The 20,154-nt window shown below is 35.8% G+C and overlaps 4 protein-coding genes across 9 annotated transcripts in view; 1 reads left to right on the top strand and 3 right to left on the bottom strand.

The window, feature by feature from the left end:
* Window positions 1-4,747: 4,747 nt before the first annotated feature.
* LOC111494481 (AT-hook motif nuclear-localized protein 11-like) lies at window positions 4,748-8,581 on the top strand. Its single transcript, XM_023144422.1, has 5 exons — window positions 4,748-5,794; window positions 6,100-6,167; window positions 7,155-7,286; window positions 7,922-8,083; window positions 8,168-8,581. The coding sequence occupies exons 1-5, from the start codon at window positions 5,383-5,385 to the stop codon at window positions 8,414-8,416; spliced, it is 1,023 nt and encodes a 340-aa protein (XP_023000190.1). The 5' UTR covers window positions 4,748-5,382; the 3' UTR covers window positions 8,417-8,581.
* A 683-nt stretch (window positions 8,582-9,264) lies between these two features.
* On the bottom strand, window positions 9,265-13,382 carry LOC111494234 (FT-interacting protein 1-like). 4 transcript variants are annotated; one of them, XM_023144127.1, is made up of 2 exons: window positions 13,324-13,382; window positions 9,265-12,530 (listed from the first exon to the last, which is right to left on the bottom strand). In XM_023144127.1, exon 2 carries the CDS (start codon window positions 12,464-12,466, stop codon window positions 9,416-9,418), a length of 3,051 nt encoding a protein of 1,016 aa, XP_022999895.1. In that variant the 5' UTR covers window positions 12,467-12,530; window positions 13,324-13,382; the 3' UTR covers window positions 9,265-9,415. The 4 variants fall into 4 exon arrangements, with proteins under 4 accessions (XP_022999895.1, XP_022999892.1, XP_022999893.1 ...); XM_023144124.1 differs by having other exon boundaries at window positions 9,265-12,533; window positions 13,231-13,377; XM_023144125.1 differs by having other exon boundaries at window positions 13,204-13,375.
* Window positions 13,383-14,940: 1,558 nt separating this feature from the next.
* LOC111494409 (O-glucosyltransferase rumi homolog) overlaps window positions 14,941-20,154 on the bottom strand; it is an 11,792-nt gene continuing 6,578 nt past the window's right edge. The window contains exons 1-5 of one of the 3 annotated variants that reach the window (XM_023144347.1): window positions 17,153-17,536; window positions 16,027-16,436; window positions 15,724-15,916; window positions 15,378-15,653; window positions 14,941-15,312 (exon numbers count right to left, since the gene is read on the bottom strand). In XM_023144347.1, the coding sequence (XP_023000115.1) occupies window positions 14,953-15,312; window positions 15,378-15,653; window positions 15,724-15,916; window positions 16,027-16,436; window positions 17,153-17,338 (1,425 nt within the window). In that variant the 5' untranslated portion in view covers window positions 17,339-17,536 and the 3' untranslated portion in view covers window positions 14,941-14,952. Of the gene's footprint in view, window positions 15,313-15,377; window positions 15,654-15,723; window positions 15,917-16,026; window positions 16,437-17,152; window positions 17,537-20,154 lie in introns of those variants that run through there. The other 2 variants (XM_023144349.1, XM_023144348.1) reach the window with 2 other exon arrangements.
* LOC111494408 (O-glucosyltransferase rumi homolog) overlaps window positions 18,534-20,154 on the bottom strand; it is a 3,632-nt gene continuing 2,011 nt past the window's right edge. The window contains exons 5-6 of the mRNA XM_023144346.1: window positions 19,166-19,376; window positions 18,534-18,954 (exon numbers count right to left, since the gene is read on the bottom strand). Coding sequence (XP_023000114.1) covers window positions 18,583-18,954; window positions 19,166-19,376 — 583 coding nt within the window. The 3' untranslated portion in view covers window positions 18,534-18,582. The remainder of the gene's footprint in view (window positions 18,955-19,165; window positions 19,377-20,154) is intronic.

The following is a 20,154-nucleotide window of genomic DNA, read 5'->3' as shown; positions in this document are numbered from 1 at the left end:
TAATATATATATATATATAAATAATAAAATTTAGAGGTGGAGAATGAGTTAGGTTAGAGAGGGCATCTTCCGTCCCTACCTCGAAAGAGAAGATGTCGGGTCCCTACTCTTATTTAAATTCATACTTTCTTGTCTCAATCGAGTTTGCCCCACAAATAAATTCACACTCAATTCTAAATTAATTTCATCAGTACCAAACTTTTTTTAATTATATATATATAAATACAATTATTTTTTCTTCACAAAAAATGTAAAATTTACATCATAGTAATTTTTTTTATTTTAAAAAATATTGAGTTATGTTATAAATATAAATTAAAAGTTTGTTATAAAAAATAAAAAGTGATTGAAACTTTGAATAAGTGGAAAAAGAGAGAAGGGAAGTGGAAACACCTTTTTTGTTTGTGATCAAAGGACTAATAATACTGATAGTAATGGTAAGATTCGATGTTTTAATAATGTCTTTCAACAATTAATTTTTTTCAAAATCATACCTTTCTATGATTTTGCTATTAATGTCGTTTTTAATCACTCTCAAACTACAACCGTATTGTTTCTATTATCATATTTTTTTTCGAAGTGTTTAATTTATTATCATAATAGAACCGTTTAAGTCCACCACTAGTATATATTATCTGTTTTGTTCTGTTATGTATCGGCATTATTATTCAACACAATTCTTTGATAAGTAGGTGCTTGTCTTCTTTTAAGATTAAATAATGCTCTAAAATTAAAAGGACAAAATAGTAATTTAACTTGAAGGATATTTTTAAAGTTTTTTTTTTTTATATAGTGTCCGACAAGACTTTAGGTCTTATTCAACTTTTTGGATTTGCATATGAAAATTCAAATAGTATGGCTGACCTTTCTCTTCATCTCATAAGATTTTTTTTTTTCCTAAAAATAAAATAAATAAATAAATAAATTTGAACTAAAAAAAAAAGAAGAATTTGAAGTTTTAATAAGTATTTTTTAAACACATTTTCATATAAAATTAACTATAAAAATCTAAAAAGCTTATAAAATCTAAAATATTTTTAGTGAAATTTTGTAAAAAAAATATATTTTAATTAATTAAGAAATAAAATAATGTGACAAAAACAGAATATGAATACATAATAAATAAAATACAATAAAGGTATGTGTTGGGAAAGGGAAGACCAAGTAAATTAATTAAAAAGAAAACCAGACGTCAACGCTTTGACTTAATTTATTTAATGAATCTCTGTTGCTTTCAAAAAGCTTAAATGTGTTGTCGATCCGCTCCTTTTTGGAGAATTATTTATTATTCATAATGCAACCAATCTCCTACTTTTTAATTCAAAATTCAAACCAAAATAAAACTAATATATATATTTTTTTATTTTATTCATAATACAAGGAGTTATTTATCTCAACATTTAACTCTCCACATTATTATTTCCACTCTTCAATCTCAAATTTTCTATATTAATCCTAATAATTTTGTACTTTAAATTTAATGAATTGTCAAAATATACCATAATCATAATTACACTAACCATCCCATGTCGTCACTTATTTAAAATTTGAGTTCGATAATTCAACCCAATTCGTAAATTTTAGATTAGGTTATTTATAAAAGACCGAATTAATCTAACCCAATTCATAAATTTTAATTATTTAATCTGAAACCACTATTAGAAGGTAATTTAAAATCAAGTTTGTACTAAATATTTGAAAGAGCCGGTGAGAGATGAAGTGATGTGTGAGTGCAACACGGGGTGAGAGTATCAGTGCTCATGTTAGATATTTGTTATTTTGAAATTGAGTATTGTGAGTTTTAAGATGTGGGGCCCACTGTGGGGAGACAGTGGAAAATTCATAAAAAGCTGTCACATACGAACAAACTAAGTTTCTCACGGTGGCTGGGCCCCACCCTCCACCGCACTCTATCTCTCACGCGCTTCGATACCGCGTGTCTTGAGACACTGATGGGGCTCTCTTCCATACTCCCATTATAAAAATCTCATTTCCTTTTTTCCGATTGTTTTTCTTTCTCCCTTTCTAAAATATATATTTTCTTTTCAAAAAATTAAAAAATTATTTTTCATGTTTTAATTCCATATATTTTAGTTTTTTCTTTTCTAATTTCCATTTAATGGTTGTTTTTTTTTTAAATAATTATATTTTTATCCGTAAAATTAATAGATGATCAAGATATAATTTTTAATTACTCTTTTTTTAAAAAAAAAATAAATTGGTAAAAATGGTTTTTTTTTTCTTTTTTTCTTTTTACATTTTAAAATATAGAGAATAGGTTGAATAAATGAGTAGATGTATATTTAAATTTCTAGTATTAAATTATTTTTTATTTGTTATTTTTGAATTCCAGTATTTCATTTGAAATAAGTAAAACTATGACTGTGTTTTTGAGAAATAGGAGATGTTTAAATGTTTTCGACATTTATAATATAGACGATATTTTCTTTTAAGAGTTATAGTCTGCATTTTAGCATAGTATGAGACATTAGTGGCGACGTTGAGTAAGTAGAAATTTAGGGTCGTTACACCCTAATAGCTCAAATCCTTGGTGTTTGGTGTAACTGGTCAAAGAACCAAGTCTTGCTCTTTTAAATGTTGCATTCACACCCTTAAATGTTTTTCATTCCAAGCGTACAAAGTATACAGAGATCGAGCCAAGGAATGGTTGAAGGTGAAACCATGATCATGTCTTACCCATAAGAGGTAAGGTCTTATGCTTAAATAAATAAATAAAAAAAATCATTCCAGAGCTTGTTGAGTTCGGGACTAAAAATAACTAGGTGGAGGTTAGAGTCATGTCTTATCCAGATAAATTAAAATCGAGTGCTTAGACAAAGACTTTTCGTCGAGAGAATAAATAAGAAACTAAATAATAAAAAAAAAAAAAAGCATTGAGATGTAGAATCAATCGAGACTCCACAAGATCTTAGATGAAGAAGAGAATTGGGTCTGACCCAATTCCTTGTCTCGACCTACCTTTATATCATAGATGCATGCTTCTTGCATGCCTTGACCCCATAGAATCTCGGTTGAGCTAATTTTCCAATCTAATGTTCAAATCAAAGAAGTAAACTAAAAATTTCGAAGAAAGTTTCATATAAACAGATTTTGAGCTAAAAAAAAGAGGAGAAAATAATGACAAAACTAAGACAAAATATGCTCCATCCTAATTGAATTTAAACAATAAAGTGAATTTGAGCCAAGAAGTAACCTAGGACCCAATTAGATCTCAAGGAAGAGAGGAATTAGGCCAAACCTAATTCCCACCTTGGCCCTGACACGAGGTCAAGGTCAAGGCTACTTCTTCAACTTAAGGGACATTCATCTCATGATCCCCAGCTCATGATCTAACAGAGAAATACCATTAGATGGTCAAATTAACTTCAAGAAATTCGTACTAATCTTTTTAAAGGAGATTCTTAAACTTAGGGAAACTTAGAGTCATACCAACGGAGTTTGAGTTTCGGTCCTAAGGATGGTCCAAGACCTACTTTGAAGAACTTAAGCCTAAAGAAGCCTACAACTTTGTCCAAACGTGAAACACCTTGGAGCAATTAAATCTAAGAAAGCTCAAAAGCCGTTTTATAGAATATCTAAGGCCTATCAATTTCATTATGGACACATAATCCAAAATCCAGCAACCTAACCGAAACAATGGATGACAAGTTAAAAACTTAAGAAGAAGTGATACTCCTAAATTGGGTTCCATATGTTTGACCTATAATAATAAGCCAAACAATGAATACCAATTAGTGACGGGAGGGTAATGTTATGAGTAAATTTCGATAAAAATGGAATACTCAAGATATTAGGAAAAAAAAAAAAAAACAAGAAACTAGGTCGTAAGAAAAGCTTGAATGTGGAACAAATAAAAAAACACATAAGACCTGAACCCCAAAACAAAGGAAAGAACAGAGAATTGAGCTTAAGCCCATATCCCTTCCTCGACCTCAACAAGGGGTCGAGGCTAAGATTAAGATTGGTTTCCAAATGGAACATGCACCATGCATTTCCCTAAGTCGTAGAATCTTTGTTCGGTTAAATTTAGTTCACTTTTAACTTAATTGGTAAAGAAAATAAGAAAAACCCTAAAAGATGCGACAAGTTTATTTCTCTTTTAACTTATTATTATTATTATTTTATAAATGAATTAAAATTTGTTGACTAAATTTACAATAAGATGAAAATAATTAAATTTAAAAATTCAGAAAAAAATTTGACAAAGTGAGTCTGTTGTTTGCTCATGCGAATCTCATAATTAGCAATTCAAATACATCCCACTCGCGAGCTCAGTAGCGCGTGTCTCTCAACGGCAAGAATTATTTAACAAAATTATTAAAAGAAAAAAAACAGAAGAAATAAAGACTCTGTTATTCTAAAAAGAAAAAGAAAAAGGAAAAAAAATAAAATAAAGAAGAGTGTTATCCAAAAACAAAAGGCGCTTTCTCTACTCTGTTAAGAGATTTTGTTTGCTTTCCTCAAATCTCTCTTTCTTTTGATTATCTCTTCAAACTCAGTCTTCTTCCCAAACCAAACCAAACCAAACCAAACCAAACCCTCTGGTAATTAACACACAGAAGAGAGAGAGAAAGAAGAGAGAGAGAGAGAGAGAGAGAGATGTTGTTCTTGCCCTAGAAATTTGTATCTGATAAGGACCTTTGCTCAGTGATTCCGTATTGAATTATTACCTTCTGGGTTCTCCTACTAATTGCTCTTCTTCAATGGGCATCCACCAAAAACCCCTCTTCGGCATTTTCCATTCTCCTTCCTTTTGAATTTCATTTCATTTCCTTTTTCCCCTGTCCTCTAGTTTTGTGCCTTTGATTTTGCTCCATGTTTTTGGTTTAGATTGTTGTTGTTGTTCTTCTACTTCGTCTTCATCTTCTTGTTTTGCATGTTCTTGATTCAGTAATGGAAACTGGAAGCTGGAAACTCTTCTTTTCTTCTCTATCCTCTTTTTACTCTTTTTCTGGGATTTGAGCGTTTTTTGTTTCTGGGTTTTTAACTTTCATCCCCTATTTCCCTTTTCCTCTCACGATTTCAAGTTTGTTCCTGAAAAGATGCTTGGTGTTCAAGGTTTTTGATAACGTGCTGTTGGTCGTGGACCGGTTTACTTCCCTCTGTTCTCGTATCTTGACCCTCAAGTTTTTCTTTCTCTCTCTCTTTTGTTATGATTATTCCCTTTCCTTTCAATTTTTTAGCCTTTTTTTTTCTGTTTCTTTTCCCTTTGGTCTTCCCAGCTTCATTTCCAAGAAATGCATGTTAGTTTCAAACATATTCTAACCTTGTAGAACTTGTCCTTCCTGTCTATTGTCGTTGTCGTTGTTGTTCTTTGAACCCTGAGGCTATTTTGTTTTGATTTCAAGTTTAAGCATCTGAATGGATCGAAGGGATCCAATGGCGTTATCGGGGTCGCAATCGTTCTATATTCAGAGGGGAATGAGCAATTCTGGCTCTGGAGCACAGGGCATGCGTTCCTCTACTAACCCAAATATGACTTTTCAGACCAACGCTGGAGGCAATAATGTTGGATCAGGCTTGCCAATGGACCCTAACCCTGCCATTTCACCTTATGGTGCCAATGTAGGGGCTCAATCGGGTGGAATGGTTGCGAGTGAACCGGTGAAACGGAAGCGAGGTCGGCCTCGCAAATATGGAACTGAAGGAACTGTGTCTTTGGCACTGTCCCCCTCTCCATCTGCCCCTAATCCAGCCAGTGTTGGCTCTTCGCCGAAGCGGGGTAGGGGACGGCCTCCCGGGTCGGGAAAGAAGCAACAGTTAGCTTCTCTTGGTGAATTTTTTAATACCCTTTTGAGAACTGATGATAGATTTCTTGTACTTAAGTAATTGCTTGGTTTCATTAGTATTCTTGGAATGTTCTTAGTTGTTCAAAACAATATTAGAAAATTATGTTTCATGAATAATTTCCTAATGTGTTACTGCCTTTTTAGGATCACTAAACCTCTATACTTATTTTATAAGGATCTATTTTAGTTCTTCAATGCTCAAATATTTTATTCTGAGGCCTCAAACTTTGAATAAAAAATGATTGTGGCAATGGACACTGACTTCAATTAATTTTTGTGCTTTTTGTAGGTGAACCACTCTCTGGTTCAGCTGGAATGGGTTTTACTCCACATGTTATAACCATTGGAGTAGGAGAAGTATGCTGTTTCCTCGTCTGTCTGTTTCATTTTTTTTGCATAATTTTAGCCATTTATTAATCTCATGTCCAATTTATGAGCGAATTCTTAGAAAGTGTGTATTGTTTCTGTTTAAAAATCATGGTCTCGTAATGTATTAAAAAGGGTCATTAGTATACATCTGAGATCTCATCTTGGTTGGAGAGGAGAACGAAACATTGTTTATAAGGGTGTGGAAACCTCTCTCTACCCGATGCGTTTTAAAACTTTGAAGGGAAGCCCGGAATGGAAAGCTCAAAGAGGACAATATTCTGCTAGTGGTCGGCTTGGGCTGTTACAAATGATATTAGAGTCAGATACTTGGCAGTGTGCTAGTGAGGATGTTCGGCTCTCAAAGGGGGTGGATTGTGAGATCTCACCATGGTTGGAGAGGAGAACAAAGCATTGCTTATAAGGATGTGGAAACCTTTGCCTACCAAATGCATTTTAAAACTGGAGGGGAAGCCCGGAAGGGAAAGTCCAAAGAGGACAATATGTGCTAGCGGTGGGCTTGGGCTGTTACAAATGGTATCAGAGCCAGACACCGGGTGGTGTGCTAGCGTGGATGTTGGGCCCCCAAGGGGGGTGGATTGTGAGATCCCACGTTGGTTAGAGAGGAGAAATATAAGGGTGTGGAAACCTCTTCCTACCAAACGTGTTTTAAAACCTTGAGGAAAAGCTGAGTAGGGACAGCCTAAAGAGGACAATATCTGTTACAATATAGTTCATACACTTGTTTAATTTAGTTAATGTTTTTTTGATGTTGCTTGGTAGAGAATTATATCATATGAGGCCGAACCGAACTTAAATTGTTACGGAATATTACAATGAAAATCAAGAAAATTGAAGAACTCTCTTACTAAAATCTTCACCATTTTGTTGAATTAGTACTTTCATCCAATGCCATTGATTTCAAAATCTGACTAGAGTTTACCATATTGAAACTGATATATGTGAACTTTTATGCAGGATGTCGCTGCCAAAATTATGTCATTTTCACAACAGGGACCAAGAATTGTATGCATCTTGTCAGCAAATGGTGCTGTCTCCACTGTGACTCTTCGTCAGCCTTCGACTTCAGGAGGCACAGTCACGTACGAGGTTTGTTTATTTCTGTTGTTTCGATCACCCTCGGATGTGTTTAAGGTAGTTCGATAAGAACTATATAGTATTTGATTATTTATGAAGGAGATATGATGTTTTACTTCATCATCTCACAGGCATGTTATAAAAAATATGCAACTATCGGTGTTCAGGCACCTCGACATATCTATAAGTTTGTTGGTATAGTATCCCCCCACGTGTTATCCATGATTGTTTGTGTGAGATCCCACATCGATTGGAGAAGGGAATGAGTGCCAGCGAGGACGTTGGCCCCTGAAGGAGGGTGGATTGTGAGATTCCACATCGGATGGGGAGGAGAACGAAGCATTCTGGTGTGGAAACCTCTCCCTAACAGACGAGTTTTAAAAACCTTGAGGGGAAATCTGAAACGGAAAGTTCTGAGAAGATAATATCTGCTAGCGGGTGGCTTGGGTTGTTTACCGTTCAGGCTATAGTTTATGCACGCTTTGACTAATTGCTCTAACACATATCTAACTAATCCGACCTAAAGAAACTTGTAAGATTTTAATGTCTTAGATAGGTGACCTTCAATACGTTGTAAGGTGGATAATCTTATTTGCCTAGGAGAATCAACTTTGAAATTGAAATTTAATTCTGAATTTGTTGTGTAGGGGCGTTTTGAGATAATATGTCTATCGGGCTCGTACTCGCTTGGGGATATATCTGGTTCGAGGAACCGCACTGGTGGTCTGAGTGTCTCCCTTGCGAGCCCTGATGGTCGTGTTATCGGTGGTGGTGTAGGAGGAGCACTTATCGCAGCAACCCCGGTTCAGGTAGCTTCTTCGTTCAAACGAAAACTGTTAGATGCTATATAACCAAACTGCAGCATATTGATACATAAATGTGTGATTAATTAGGTGATAGTAGGGAGCTTCATGTGGGGAAGTTCAAAGTCGAAGTACAAGAAGAGGGAAGCTGTCGAAGGCGTGATAGACTCGGATCATCAGGCGGTAGATCACGCAGTGGCGATCGCAAACGTGCAGCAGAATCAGAATCAGAATCAGAATCAGAATATGACTCCGACCTCCCCAGTTAGTATGTGGCCGTCGTCGCAGTCTCTGGACATGCGTAACGCACACATGGACATCGATCTGATGCGCGGGTGAGGTCCGGGGAGTTTAGTTGTTAATTTTCAGAGGAAACGATAGAGTACTTGTGAAATGTGTAGGTTGTGGGATTGAGTTTTGGATTATTTACATTATTCCTTGTTTGTAGTTTATGTTTTTATGTTAACCATTGAACAACACCAATCCAAGTCTGGCTTTCTCAACATGATAAGCGTTCTCACCCATGCAAATTAAAGAACAAATCCTCCGGAGTTCATAAATTTGGTAGAATCCTGAGTCATATATGTTAGATCAACTTTAAAACTTGAGACTTGATGAGGGCACCCTTGTTCTGTTCTTGTACGCAGATCAGATCGTGTGGGGACTTAGACAGACTAATAAGATCAGTAATCAATTGGGTAAGGGCACCCACCTAGACAACAAGATCATGAAAATGACTAATTTTCATAAATGATATTGTTTAAAATAAAATTAAAAGAAATCAGTCAATAAAAATTTCCATAAACAAGAAAGGAAGGAGAACTCGGGTCTCCTAGTTGAAAGCCAGATATCCTAACCATTGGACAAGAACGGAATTTGTGATACCAAGAAATCTTGAATAAAAGGAGAATTTTGTTGCCGGGAATCGAACCCGAGTCTCCTTGGTTAAAACTAAACATCGCAGACGGCAATGGAATTTTAATACTTAAATACAATTTATTAATATCAATTATATTATTTCGTGACATTTTACTCATTTTTCAAAGTTAGGCTTGGGTGAGATCTGAATAAATTCCTTGTTATTAATAAATATATAAATTACATTATGAAAATTTTTAATATGCATTTTAAGTCAAACCACAAGTCATTATTTTTAATATGCATTTTAATATGAAAATTTTTAATATGCCAACTTCTTGTTGATTGAATCCTAATATGCATTTTAAGTCAAACCACAAGTCATTATTTACCATCAAAACTCCATACAGAACGTAGCACAACCCAAATGAAGAAGACAACATAATGATTATCAAGACATCATCACTGCAGCAGCTCAGATTACAACATACTATCCGTCCTAGCAGGCAGCCTGCGGAAGAAGTTCATTGGCGCCGATGGCATTCTGTTCCTGAACCTGGGATGCCTCATCACATAGAAACCGGTCACAAGGGATAGCATCTGAAAAGGCGTTACATAAAACACTAGAGCAGCAATGAAGCAGAATATTATGTATATGGTTGTTGCACGAGGATCTCGCCAGTTTAACAGTGCCTGAATTCGCTCCCCTTGAGTAGCTACGTCCCCGACCACGGACTGGATTCTGCCTGCTAAACTTCTCATCCGATCATACCTCATTCGGACTATGTCTGCATTTTTACTCGTTGGAAACGAGTCGAATTCTTCGTCGAGCTCATCGGGGCTCACTGCCTCTGCATAAGAGATTTTTGTGTCCATGTGAGGAGGGTTCCGAGCGCGGTACCGCCAGTTCCAAATTCCTACAAGACACATGTAGAGGAAAATTGTGGGGAAGATCAGCTCTGGATAACAAACTAGCATCACAAACAGAAGATGAACAAGTCCTGTAGTAATGGGGTTTTTCCACATGCACACTTCTCCAAACCATTTTCCGATCATAAATAGTCCCGAAAAGACCGATACGATCCTGAAGAAGTTAGCCTTGCTTCTCCTCATGCTCCAAAGATGGGAGTTTACATCAGACATGTACTCAACTACCTCTTTTCCAAGGGCAGGTTCTGCTCGGCTAAGTCGAGCTGCTATTATGTTAACTGCGTGATGTCGCAGCGCTTCCTGCTGAACCACAGACAATGGCCTTATGTAATGCATTTTTGGCAATGGGGGTTTTGAGTACATAAACATCAAATTTGCTACCGATGGACATATAAATCGCAGGGCAAGGTGCAGTTCACCCATCTTCTTGACACCAGAAGGCTGAAGAACTAGTAATGGATACACATGTGTGTATATGCGACCAGTTTCGAGAGTCGAAATACGGATTCGAATCTTCCCAATTTTCATGTCTTTGTTATTGTTGGATTCACCAATATGACCATTATCAAAAAGACACACGGTTAGGACTGTGGCAGGATCAAAAACCTCCCAATGGTACTGCTCATTGTACTTTGGACTCAAGTTGTTGATTATTGTTCGAGTTCGGACCCATTTCTGGCCATACTTTGCTACACAAAATGCATCAGTTGTACCCTTTCCGTTCCTAGTTTTCATTGGGTGAAGCCCACCAGCGCCCAGGATGCCAAGCTCCAATATCCCAATTGGTGGCTTCCAAAGTGGCTTCAATGAAGGTCTAAGGTCACTACTATATTGAGTTGACTCATCCAGCACATGATATCCACCCTCCAGGCAAATGCGAAGATGGATTCTACTATGGAACCTATCCTTTTCTTTCTTTCCCTCCCCTTCTTCCACGGCATCTGACTCAGACTTCATAAGATTGTACCATCGGCTTTGGATTGGTCGAGCATCAGCACGCCTTTCGACAGAAATCAGTGGAATAACAACTCTCCCTAGCGTTTCATCTTTATTGGGGCCAACATGGTCTTCAACCGAAAGGATCAAATGATCATCAAAGGGTTCAGCTGCAACAAACATAAGATCTTCATTCCACAAGGCATTCATTGTTCGAGTTTGCACGGCTTTTGTTCTTAAAATTTGGCTGCCAATTTGAACCCTCACATAGGCATCAGGGAAACGTGACTTTTCTTGTAAAACCAAATCTTGAGCTTCAACAACATTGACTCGGACATACCACAATCTCGGTGATTGATAAACTTTTGAGCGAGTATGCACTGGGATAACCGAAGTGCCATCGGGAGAGAGAGCATCTGAATGCCAGGCATCTGGAAAAGCCTCGTCAGCTTGTGTGCCATACCATACAGCAAGCATTAATTCTCCCTTTTTCTTTGATCTATTCTTGTCTTCGAGACGATACCATTCTGGAGCCAATGGACTATCCGGTGGAACTCGAGTAGGAACTTCATGAAGATCAATGTACAAACGTCCAACACAATCATCTTTTAACGTATCTTTGTCTTTAAGAGAAACTTCCAGCACTGTTGATTGCACATCCATCCTTGCGAAGGCAAACACCTCATTCCATTCAGGACTTGAATTTTTCTCATAATGCTTAGTTGTTCCCTTGAAGTTCCCTAGTTTCACTTGAACATAAGGATCCAAGCCTCCCGTTAAATCCTTGGTAGGAAGATCACGAGCTTTCACAACTCGAACGAAAAGATAATGAATCTTTTCTACAAGGTCATAGGTGCTTGTAGGTCTGTCTCCAAGAGCGACACGACCAGCCATCCCACCGCCGAGGTAAGGACTCGTCTCTCTAACTGAATAATCATCATATTGAAATGATGATCCAGGGTACATGTAGCCAGCATTTGCAGCCATTAGCTCAGATGTCATACCGTATTTTCCATCGATCACAGCTGGCACACTAACTGGTGGGACAGTGTGATGCTGGTGCTCCTGCTGAGGCTGCTTCGCATTCGGAAGGTGATGGAATGTCTGTCTTGATTCGGTTTTGTCAGTAGAAAATAGACTTGCTATAAACTTTGGAACTCTTCTTACTGTTGATTGGTGTTCAGATGTGATTGGAACCGGAGGAGGATCCTTTTCCACAGAAGAATCAACTGCGGGAAGTAAATTCGAAAGCTTAATAGAAGGATCATCAGTTACATAGACCTTAAGGCCAAGCTCTCCTTTTATTCGTGAGAAAATGCCTCGTTTCTCCAGAGGATAGTGAAAAACAGCAGCCTCGGGGTAAGGGACGAACGAGGACCCAGTAAGACGAACTTTTCCTAGAAAGCAGGGCTTGGAGTTGATGCTGACTTTCGGATTCGAAAAGATAAAGGCCTCAAGAGCAAGGCTAGACAGACTTTTCGGATCTGATATGTTGAAGTAGAAGCTCTCGTTCCAAACAGGATTGAGATCCTTCTCCTTAGTCGTGGTACAGACTCTTTGATTATTGAAGTGAAGCTCTACAAAAGCACTGACTGAGCCCTGCCCATCTTTTGGCATAAGATCATGAGCACCCACTACATCAACTCCTAGCTTGAGGTTACCCATTGAACTTCTACCAAACAACTATCCAAGAACTGATGAACTCCACACAGTTAAATGCAGAAATCACCTGGAAATGAAAGGGTTATTTGCATCATTATTACATCAAACTTAATGTTAATCAGCTAACCATTTCTTTTTCTATTCACTGAACTTCCAAAATTAGAAAATTATCGAAAGAAAGCAAACCCACTGTGATCTAAAATGAGAATAAAGGCCTAAAAAAAGGAATAAAGCGATCGAATTAATTTAGATTCCAAAGTGAACTAAACAATGAAAGGAGAGACTCAGAAACAGGAAAAGAATATACAGAATCATGATAAAGGGAAATGAAAAATTCTACACAGCAAAAGATTGCTTCAAACCTAAACGAATCAAGAATATAAGCACAGAAATTCCCCCTCCCTTCTTCAACCATAAATCCCTTAAGTTCCTCAACACAAACCAAGCATTGTCTAAAATTTCCACGAATTTTAACAAACACATAGCCGACAATATCCCTCCCCAACTCAAATCCAGATTCCACAGCCCAAATCAACGTCCGAATCATCCGATTCGCCCCAGAAACAAGAAGCATTTTCACAGGCAGGGAAAGAACAAATTTCACAAAAAATCATCACAATCTAGACATAGAACTAAACCAGCTTCATTTCCGAGAAATTATTCCAAGCAATTAGAGAGAAAACCAGAGGATCTGCTGAAAAAAGAGAAGTTACAAAATCATTGAAGACCAAACAACGTACCTGCCCTGTTTAAGAGAAAGAGGGTTTCTCTGGTGGATTTTAATGGAGGTTTCAGAAAAGATTAATGCAAAAAATTAAAGCAAAAAAGTTAAAGAAGATGAAAATGAACTTCAACTTCACCTAGAGGAGGAAAGATTCGAGGTATGAAAAGGAGTTGAGTGGTCAGCAGTCGCACGCAGTTGTTTTCTCCCTGAAACACGAATATTATTTTCCTTTTCAAATTTTTTTATTATGGAAAAATAAAACAACGTGGAGATTAACCATTGGGTAAATTGCGCAAAAGTAACGCCGTTACTCTCTCTCTTCATTTTATTTCTTACCTTATAAAAATCATTTCAATTTCTTTTCCAATTATTTAAATTGATACTAAATGGCAGGGACATTCCACCCCTCTAGAATAGGCATTAAATTGGTCTAAAAAAACAATTTATTATTTTTTTATTACTAAAAAAATACATTATTATAATTAAATTTTAATTTTTTAAATTATGAAAATTAAATTTGTAGCTTAATATATTTAAATTTAGTGTTTTTATTGTTTAATGACGTTATAAAATATCTAATAATTCCATTAATATTTTATTTTGATATTCACATTATTTATTAACTTTTTTCCTAATCGAATAATTGATCTTAATAAATGCCAAAACAATAATGGAATTTCCATTATTATATATTATAGAATTGTTAATTTTTTTTATTAGCCTAAAAAAATGTCCAAAAAAATTCGTCCCCAATTCTGCCATTTTTTTTTCTTCACTTTATTTTTATTATAGATGCGTTAGACAAATTTTAAAAAAAGTCAAATAGTTTAAAAGTACACGTGTGTTGTAAAATGTACACATAGAGTTGACCAAGTAGAATAATGAAGTAAGACATCCGACCACATTTAAAACCAATTTTATATAACAACAACCATCAATTTGTGGTCAACTCATGAGTACGTTAATTTTCTCTTTATTTCATAAGTGAGTCGTATATGTCAAAATTCAACATCAATTTAATAATACAATTATGAAGAGAGTAGGTTGTGACCCTCAAGTTGCTACAAGCAAAGCAGTAACTCTCAAGTGATGTCCATCCGACCATGCGAGAGCCTAGACGAGTGCTATGATACGACCAAAGAGGACGATATATCATCTAACACACCACATAGAATAGGCATTCAAGAGAAGACGGGACACAAGCAAGATAAGGGCAACGAGTAGACAAGAGTGTCAAAAATAGGCTTGTTCAAAAGTCAGGTAAGGCCAAATGAAATATGAAAGGAATCGAACGCCGAACGAATGCTTTATGACATCGTAAGTTCATTCTTCAAAAATCATGTCTACACCCACCACTTTAAAAGGAGGTATGATATAAACTCTCCACCACCATTAGGCTTGTGGTCTAAGCGAGCTATCATGTGGCACATGTGTGTGTCATAGTGAGGGCGAATGTTTCGAGATAAGTGTCTTAGGTGACTTCCTTTGAAATAGATCTTTCAAGGACAATACCGAATGACACGGGTGTGCTAGTATTGCGCCTTAAACTGAGTGTCAAATGTTAAATGTTTGCAGTGTTGTATTAATAGATAATAAAAATAGAAAAATATTGGGATCTCATGCATTATTATGTGTTCATGCATTAGACGATATCCTTTATCAGTCACGACAGCATTATGAAGAGGTAAAATCCTCGTATATAAGAATCAAATAAAAATTAAATGGCAAAAATAAAATATTTTGGAACTTAAAATTAATTCTAATTCTAATTTCCCTTCCTCTCATTTTCCCAATAATCCTTTTCCCAAGCTTCAACTTGCTTTAGGGCATTTAATTTCTTATTCTCAAACTCCCTCAGAACTGTTGGATCATGAGGCGGCAAACCGCACAGTTCTGCCTTGTTGGGAGATGTCTCCAGTGAATTTTCCATAAATTTCTTGTGCAACCCTTTGGCGGCGCCGATCATCATCTCAGGCCTCAGCTCTACCGCACCAGCAGGAACCGACGGCCGAAATTTGAGAAGCTTGCTGTATTCGTTGAGTAAGTGGAACATGTAATCATATACTAATTCCATCTTAAGATTCTCATGCAAGTACTTGCTCCCGTCCTCTCCTATTGCTTGTGCCTGTAATTAAATGTTGATATAGCTCATTTTCTTTTGGTAGAAATTAAAATTCTACGTTTGAATACCTGACTTGTGTGATTGTTACCCCATTCCACAGCAAATTTGAGAGAAGAACATTTGGATCGATCATTAATAGGCCAAAAGTGCTGCAAAGGAAGCATTCCCCTAATGAAGAAATCAAAGAACCTTGGCTTTACGTACAACGTCATTGAATCGCACGACATTATGTACTTCTCGCTCACCGACCACGCCCATCCTTCTATGTAAATCTTATACCTATGCGTACATTGATCTTCTAAATTTGATTGTTTGTACCCTTCTTTCGACTCTTTATCCCAATCCTTCGAACAAAATGATGGGATAACGTAAACAAATTGGTTATATAAAATGAAAATAGAAATAGGAAATTACCTGAGAATATAAAAGAGTGTCCCAATTTTGATGTTGGGTGAGATTGCATTTGAGAAGGTCTCTCCTAGAGGGATCAACATGTGGGTTCCCCTTCCAATAAGCAAAGGGCACCCTCTCCTTCCATTTGGTTCGTTTGTTCCCTTCCTTTATGTCCTCCAATACCTTTCTCCATGGCTTTATGTTTATTTCACCCCTTCAAAAATCGTCAAACAATATGGATCGGATCACTATCATTTAAATGTGGTATCGAATCATTCATTTACCCTTCGTTTAATTGAGTATGAAAAAAAAGAAAATAATTACCATCCCCAGAAGGACCAATCAGGAAAAACAATGTCCAAGCTGGAGTCATCGGAGCAGTATCGGAACAACGGAGGTGGGCCCGCCTTTGGATCTAGAAAGTCTTTAGATTGGACGACTGGGCGATCATCACAGTCGAACATTAGTTCAAGATCTGGCAGTTTCTGAGGGTACCATCTCACAAGCTGCAAAAGCCCCCACATTGTGAACAGATCTCTGGTCTGGATTGAGCCTCTATATTTCTCCACGTACACTCGCCCGTCCATGATTACTACCCGGAAATGGGCCGTCCTGCGGGCCCCCTCCACCATTTCTCTTGTTATCCCCGTCTCTCTCCATGGCCGTAGATCTTCGTGAATCCAACGGAAGTGCTGCGGGCATGTGGCGTTCTGTGGACGGTCCGCATGTATTGCCTATGAAAATAATTAATATAATATTGGGTTCATATGATTGGGTTGAATTTTTGAAAAATGAATTATTCAGTTATGTTTGCAAGTTGACAATTTTTTTATCGGGTCAACCTAATCGACTAAAAAATAAAGTTATAACTCAACCCAACCTCATTCTATTTAAAAAAATATTAAGAAACGTTTGTAACTAATGTTTAATGATTTATTGTAACTAGTAAATGTTTGATATTTTAATGTAAGATATATTTTAGACAAGTAGATTTTTTTAAATAATTAAAAAAATAATTACAGGTTATGAATTGTGTTTGAGTTACTCGAGACACTAACCCAATCAACTAGACATAAGTCCAAAAAATTCTTCCGATCAAATCCAACCGAACGGGTATAAGCTTCATTTCTTTTCGGTTGCAAGTCATTATCTTTATATTTTAATACTAATTTCAAAAACCCAAATAATTCCATTTCTGGCGGATTTTTCAATTTAAGAAAAATACAAACCAATATATAATATGTGAATTTCTATGTCTTATCGTTTTAATTCGTTGATTTTAATAAATTTGATATATGGTATGAGTATTATAGAGAATTGACACATACATAGAATTAACCCAAGATATTTAGAAAAATGTGAATTTAAAATTAAAATGATAATTATTTTACACAAACTCATGAAATGATATGATTGAAATGATATGTTAGATGATTGTAAGAAGACATACCGATTTAGTCAACCATTTGAGACGAACAGAGATGCCGATGAAGAAGAAGAAGAAGAAGAGAAATGCCACGATTTTGAAGGTAGGTTTCTTCTTAGACGAACGCCATCGCCATCTTGAAGCCTGAAGGGTAGAAGAAGAATTATAACAAAGTATATCGGAGAGACTCTTATCAGGACAACGCTTCATATGTTCTAGCCTTGGATTCAGCTCAATTAAGAATCGTAGAAAGAGAGGATGTGTTTAAATAGTGATTTAAAGCCAAAATCAGGTTCTAATGGCTATGGGCGGCAAAGTTTTTGGTTAAGTGTTGACTAAAATATGTATTTAATTTAGGGTTTAATTTGTAGTTTTTTTACCAAACTATTTTAATGCATTGGTAGGGTCATAGACCTTTCTTTTTTCTCACGCCAACTACTCACACCATTCTCCAAACACATTCTCTTTCTCCGACCCGACAATAATGTGAGATTACAATGTTTGGTAGGTCGAATTGAGACATTTTTTTTAGATCTAATCTAATTGTTCGAGTTGTAAATTTGTCTACTCAAACAATTCTCGTTAAATAATAAACTTAACTCCACTCAACTCCATCTTAAATTTGGTGGATTGGATTGATTCAAGTTATCGAGTCATTTATTTAAATTTTTGTTTTTAATAAAATAAGGGTTAGTTTGTAAAATATTTATTTAGTTATTTTCACACGGCTTAATTTTAATATATATTTTAAAAAAATTAACTTTTAAATAGTTCAAAAAAATTATTTTAAAGAATTAATGGAAGAAATTTAGATAAAACATTAAAATCATTTAGAAGATTATAAGGGTTGAACCAAAACTTAATTATTGTTAATATTGGCTAATTACACATTATTATTTATTAAAAGAAAAATGGTAGATATTAAATAATGTGACATGTCTTCTTTACTGTCATTTGGTCTAGAAAGGCGAGCTCATGTTGCAATTGATCCCAACATCAAACAAGCTCAAACATAATGACACTAAAACATTCAACAAAATTGGGACACTCGAGAAGATTAGCATGACCTTTATGCAAGGATGATATGCTTAAATCAAGAAATGGTATCATAACGATATCTCTTCTAATAAGATGTGCTTTAGGAATGAACCAACATGGAAGCTACACACTTAGGAACCTATGCATTTTTGTTGTAGTGGTGGAGCAAGGTCATTGGAGAACAAGGTATGCTTGATTGTAGGTCCTTGCTATTAGAACACGTGAGAACAAAGGCATCTAACCGTGGTGGATCCCATAAACAACATATTATATCATCATTCTATCGAAGTTAATTGAAAGTTTTGTTTTATAATAGATAAGATCGAAGAGGCCAAAATCAAATAGATGATTTTATATTTACGGAGTAAAAACAACTTTTCATCAAATAAATTAGGGTTTATTTCATCAAAAGCAAATTAATCCCAAATCCATTTCCCCTTCCTTTGAGTTTTCCAATATTCCTTTTCCCAAATATCTACTTGCTTGAGAGCATTTAATGTCTTGTTCTGAAACTCTCTCTGGACTGTTGGATCATGAGGCGGCAAATCGCACGGTCCTGACTTGCTCGGGAACTTCTCCATTGAATCCTCCATAAATTTTTTCGTCAACCCCGCAACGCTACCGATCATCGTCTCCAGCTTCAGCTCCACCGCGCCGGCTGGCACTGTCGGCCGGAATGTTAAAAGCTTGCTGTATTCGTTGAGTAAGTGGAACATGTAATCATAGACAAATTCCATCTTTAGATTCTCTTGAAAGTACTTGCTCCCTTCTTTTCCTATTGCTTGTGCCTGAAATTAAATTAAATTTGGTTTAATTTTCAATTTTTTTAATACTTGGATTAGTAAGAAATTAGGGATACTTAATTTGGGGAATGTGATCGCCTCTTAATTAACACATAACTATCTCGTGTTCGTTTTGATTTCATTAATGAACCATTCCCGTGTCACAATTTTATTCGATCTTCATGAAATAAAAAAAGAAAAAAAAACGAGGGAGTACCTGATTTGTGTGATTGTTACCCCATTCGACGGCAAATTTAAGAGAATGACATTTGGATTGGTCGTTGATAGGCCAAAAGTGTTCCAAAGGAACCATTCCCCTTATGAAGAAATCAAAATACTTTGGCTTCACATACAGCGTCATTGAGTCGCATGATATTATGTATTTCTCACTTACCGACCATGCTCGTCCTTCTATGTATATCTTGTACCTGTTTATTCATAGTTACTATTTTATTTCAATAAAAATAATGCGATCGGTTCAAATATAGACCAATGGTTAAACAAACTCTTTTTCTATGACAACGATCGTAGCTATAAAGGATAGGACAATAAATTCTCCATCTGTCAACAAGAGGGGATGTTCTCCTTTGTCAACGCTACTAAAGACTGGGCAAACATAGTTAGGATAGAAAATACCATTACATATACGATCATAATATTATTTCTTGTATTTCATTTTTTATCTTTTAACAAGTGGCCTCAGGTGGTTACTAATGATATTAGAGTTAGACATCGGGTGGTATGCTAGCGAGGACGCTAGGCCTCAAGGGGATGAATTGTGAGATCCCACATCGGTTGGAGAGGGGAATGAAGCATTCCCTAGTAGACACGTTTTAAAACTATGAGACTAGTGATAATATGTAACGAGTCAAAATGAACAATATCTACTAGCGGTGGTCTCACGTTCTTACTAAAATACCTTAAATAATGAAAGATTATTAGAACTGAGTAATTGTGACTATATGAATAAAAAAGCGATAACAATCAATTTCAACCAAAAACAAATAAATTATATGGTTAAAATTTGACATCTAACATATATATATATATATATATATATATATATTTTAATTCAATAATAAGTAGATGTGAACATGGGCTAATGTTTGAAAGCACATGGGAAAAAAAAATATTTTTTTTTCTGAAAACTAAAACATTTATTTGTATTAAATTTGTATTAAACATAAAAAAAAAAAAAAAAAAAAA

Source organism: Cucurbita maxima, unplaced genomic scaffold (genome assembly GCF_002738345.1).
Source record: "Cucurbita maxima cultivar Rimu unplaced genomic scaffold, Cmax_1.0 Cma_Scf00020, whole genome shotgun sequence".
Classification (NCBI taxonomy): domain Eukaryota; kingdom Viridiplantae; phylum Streptophyta; class Magnoliopsida; order Cucurbitales; family Cucurbitaceae; genus Cucurbita; species Cucurbita maxima.
Note: the sequence above shows the minus strand (reverse complement) of the source record. Positions and strands in the feature narration are given on the sequence as shown.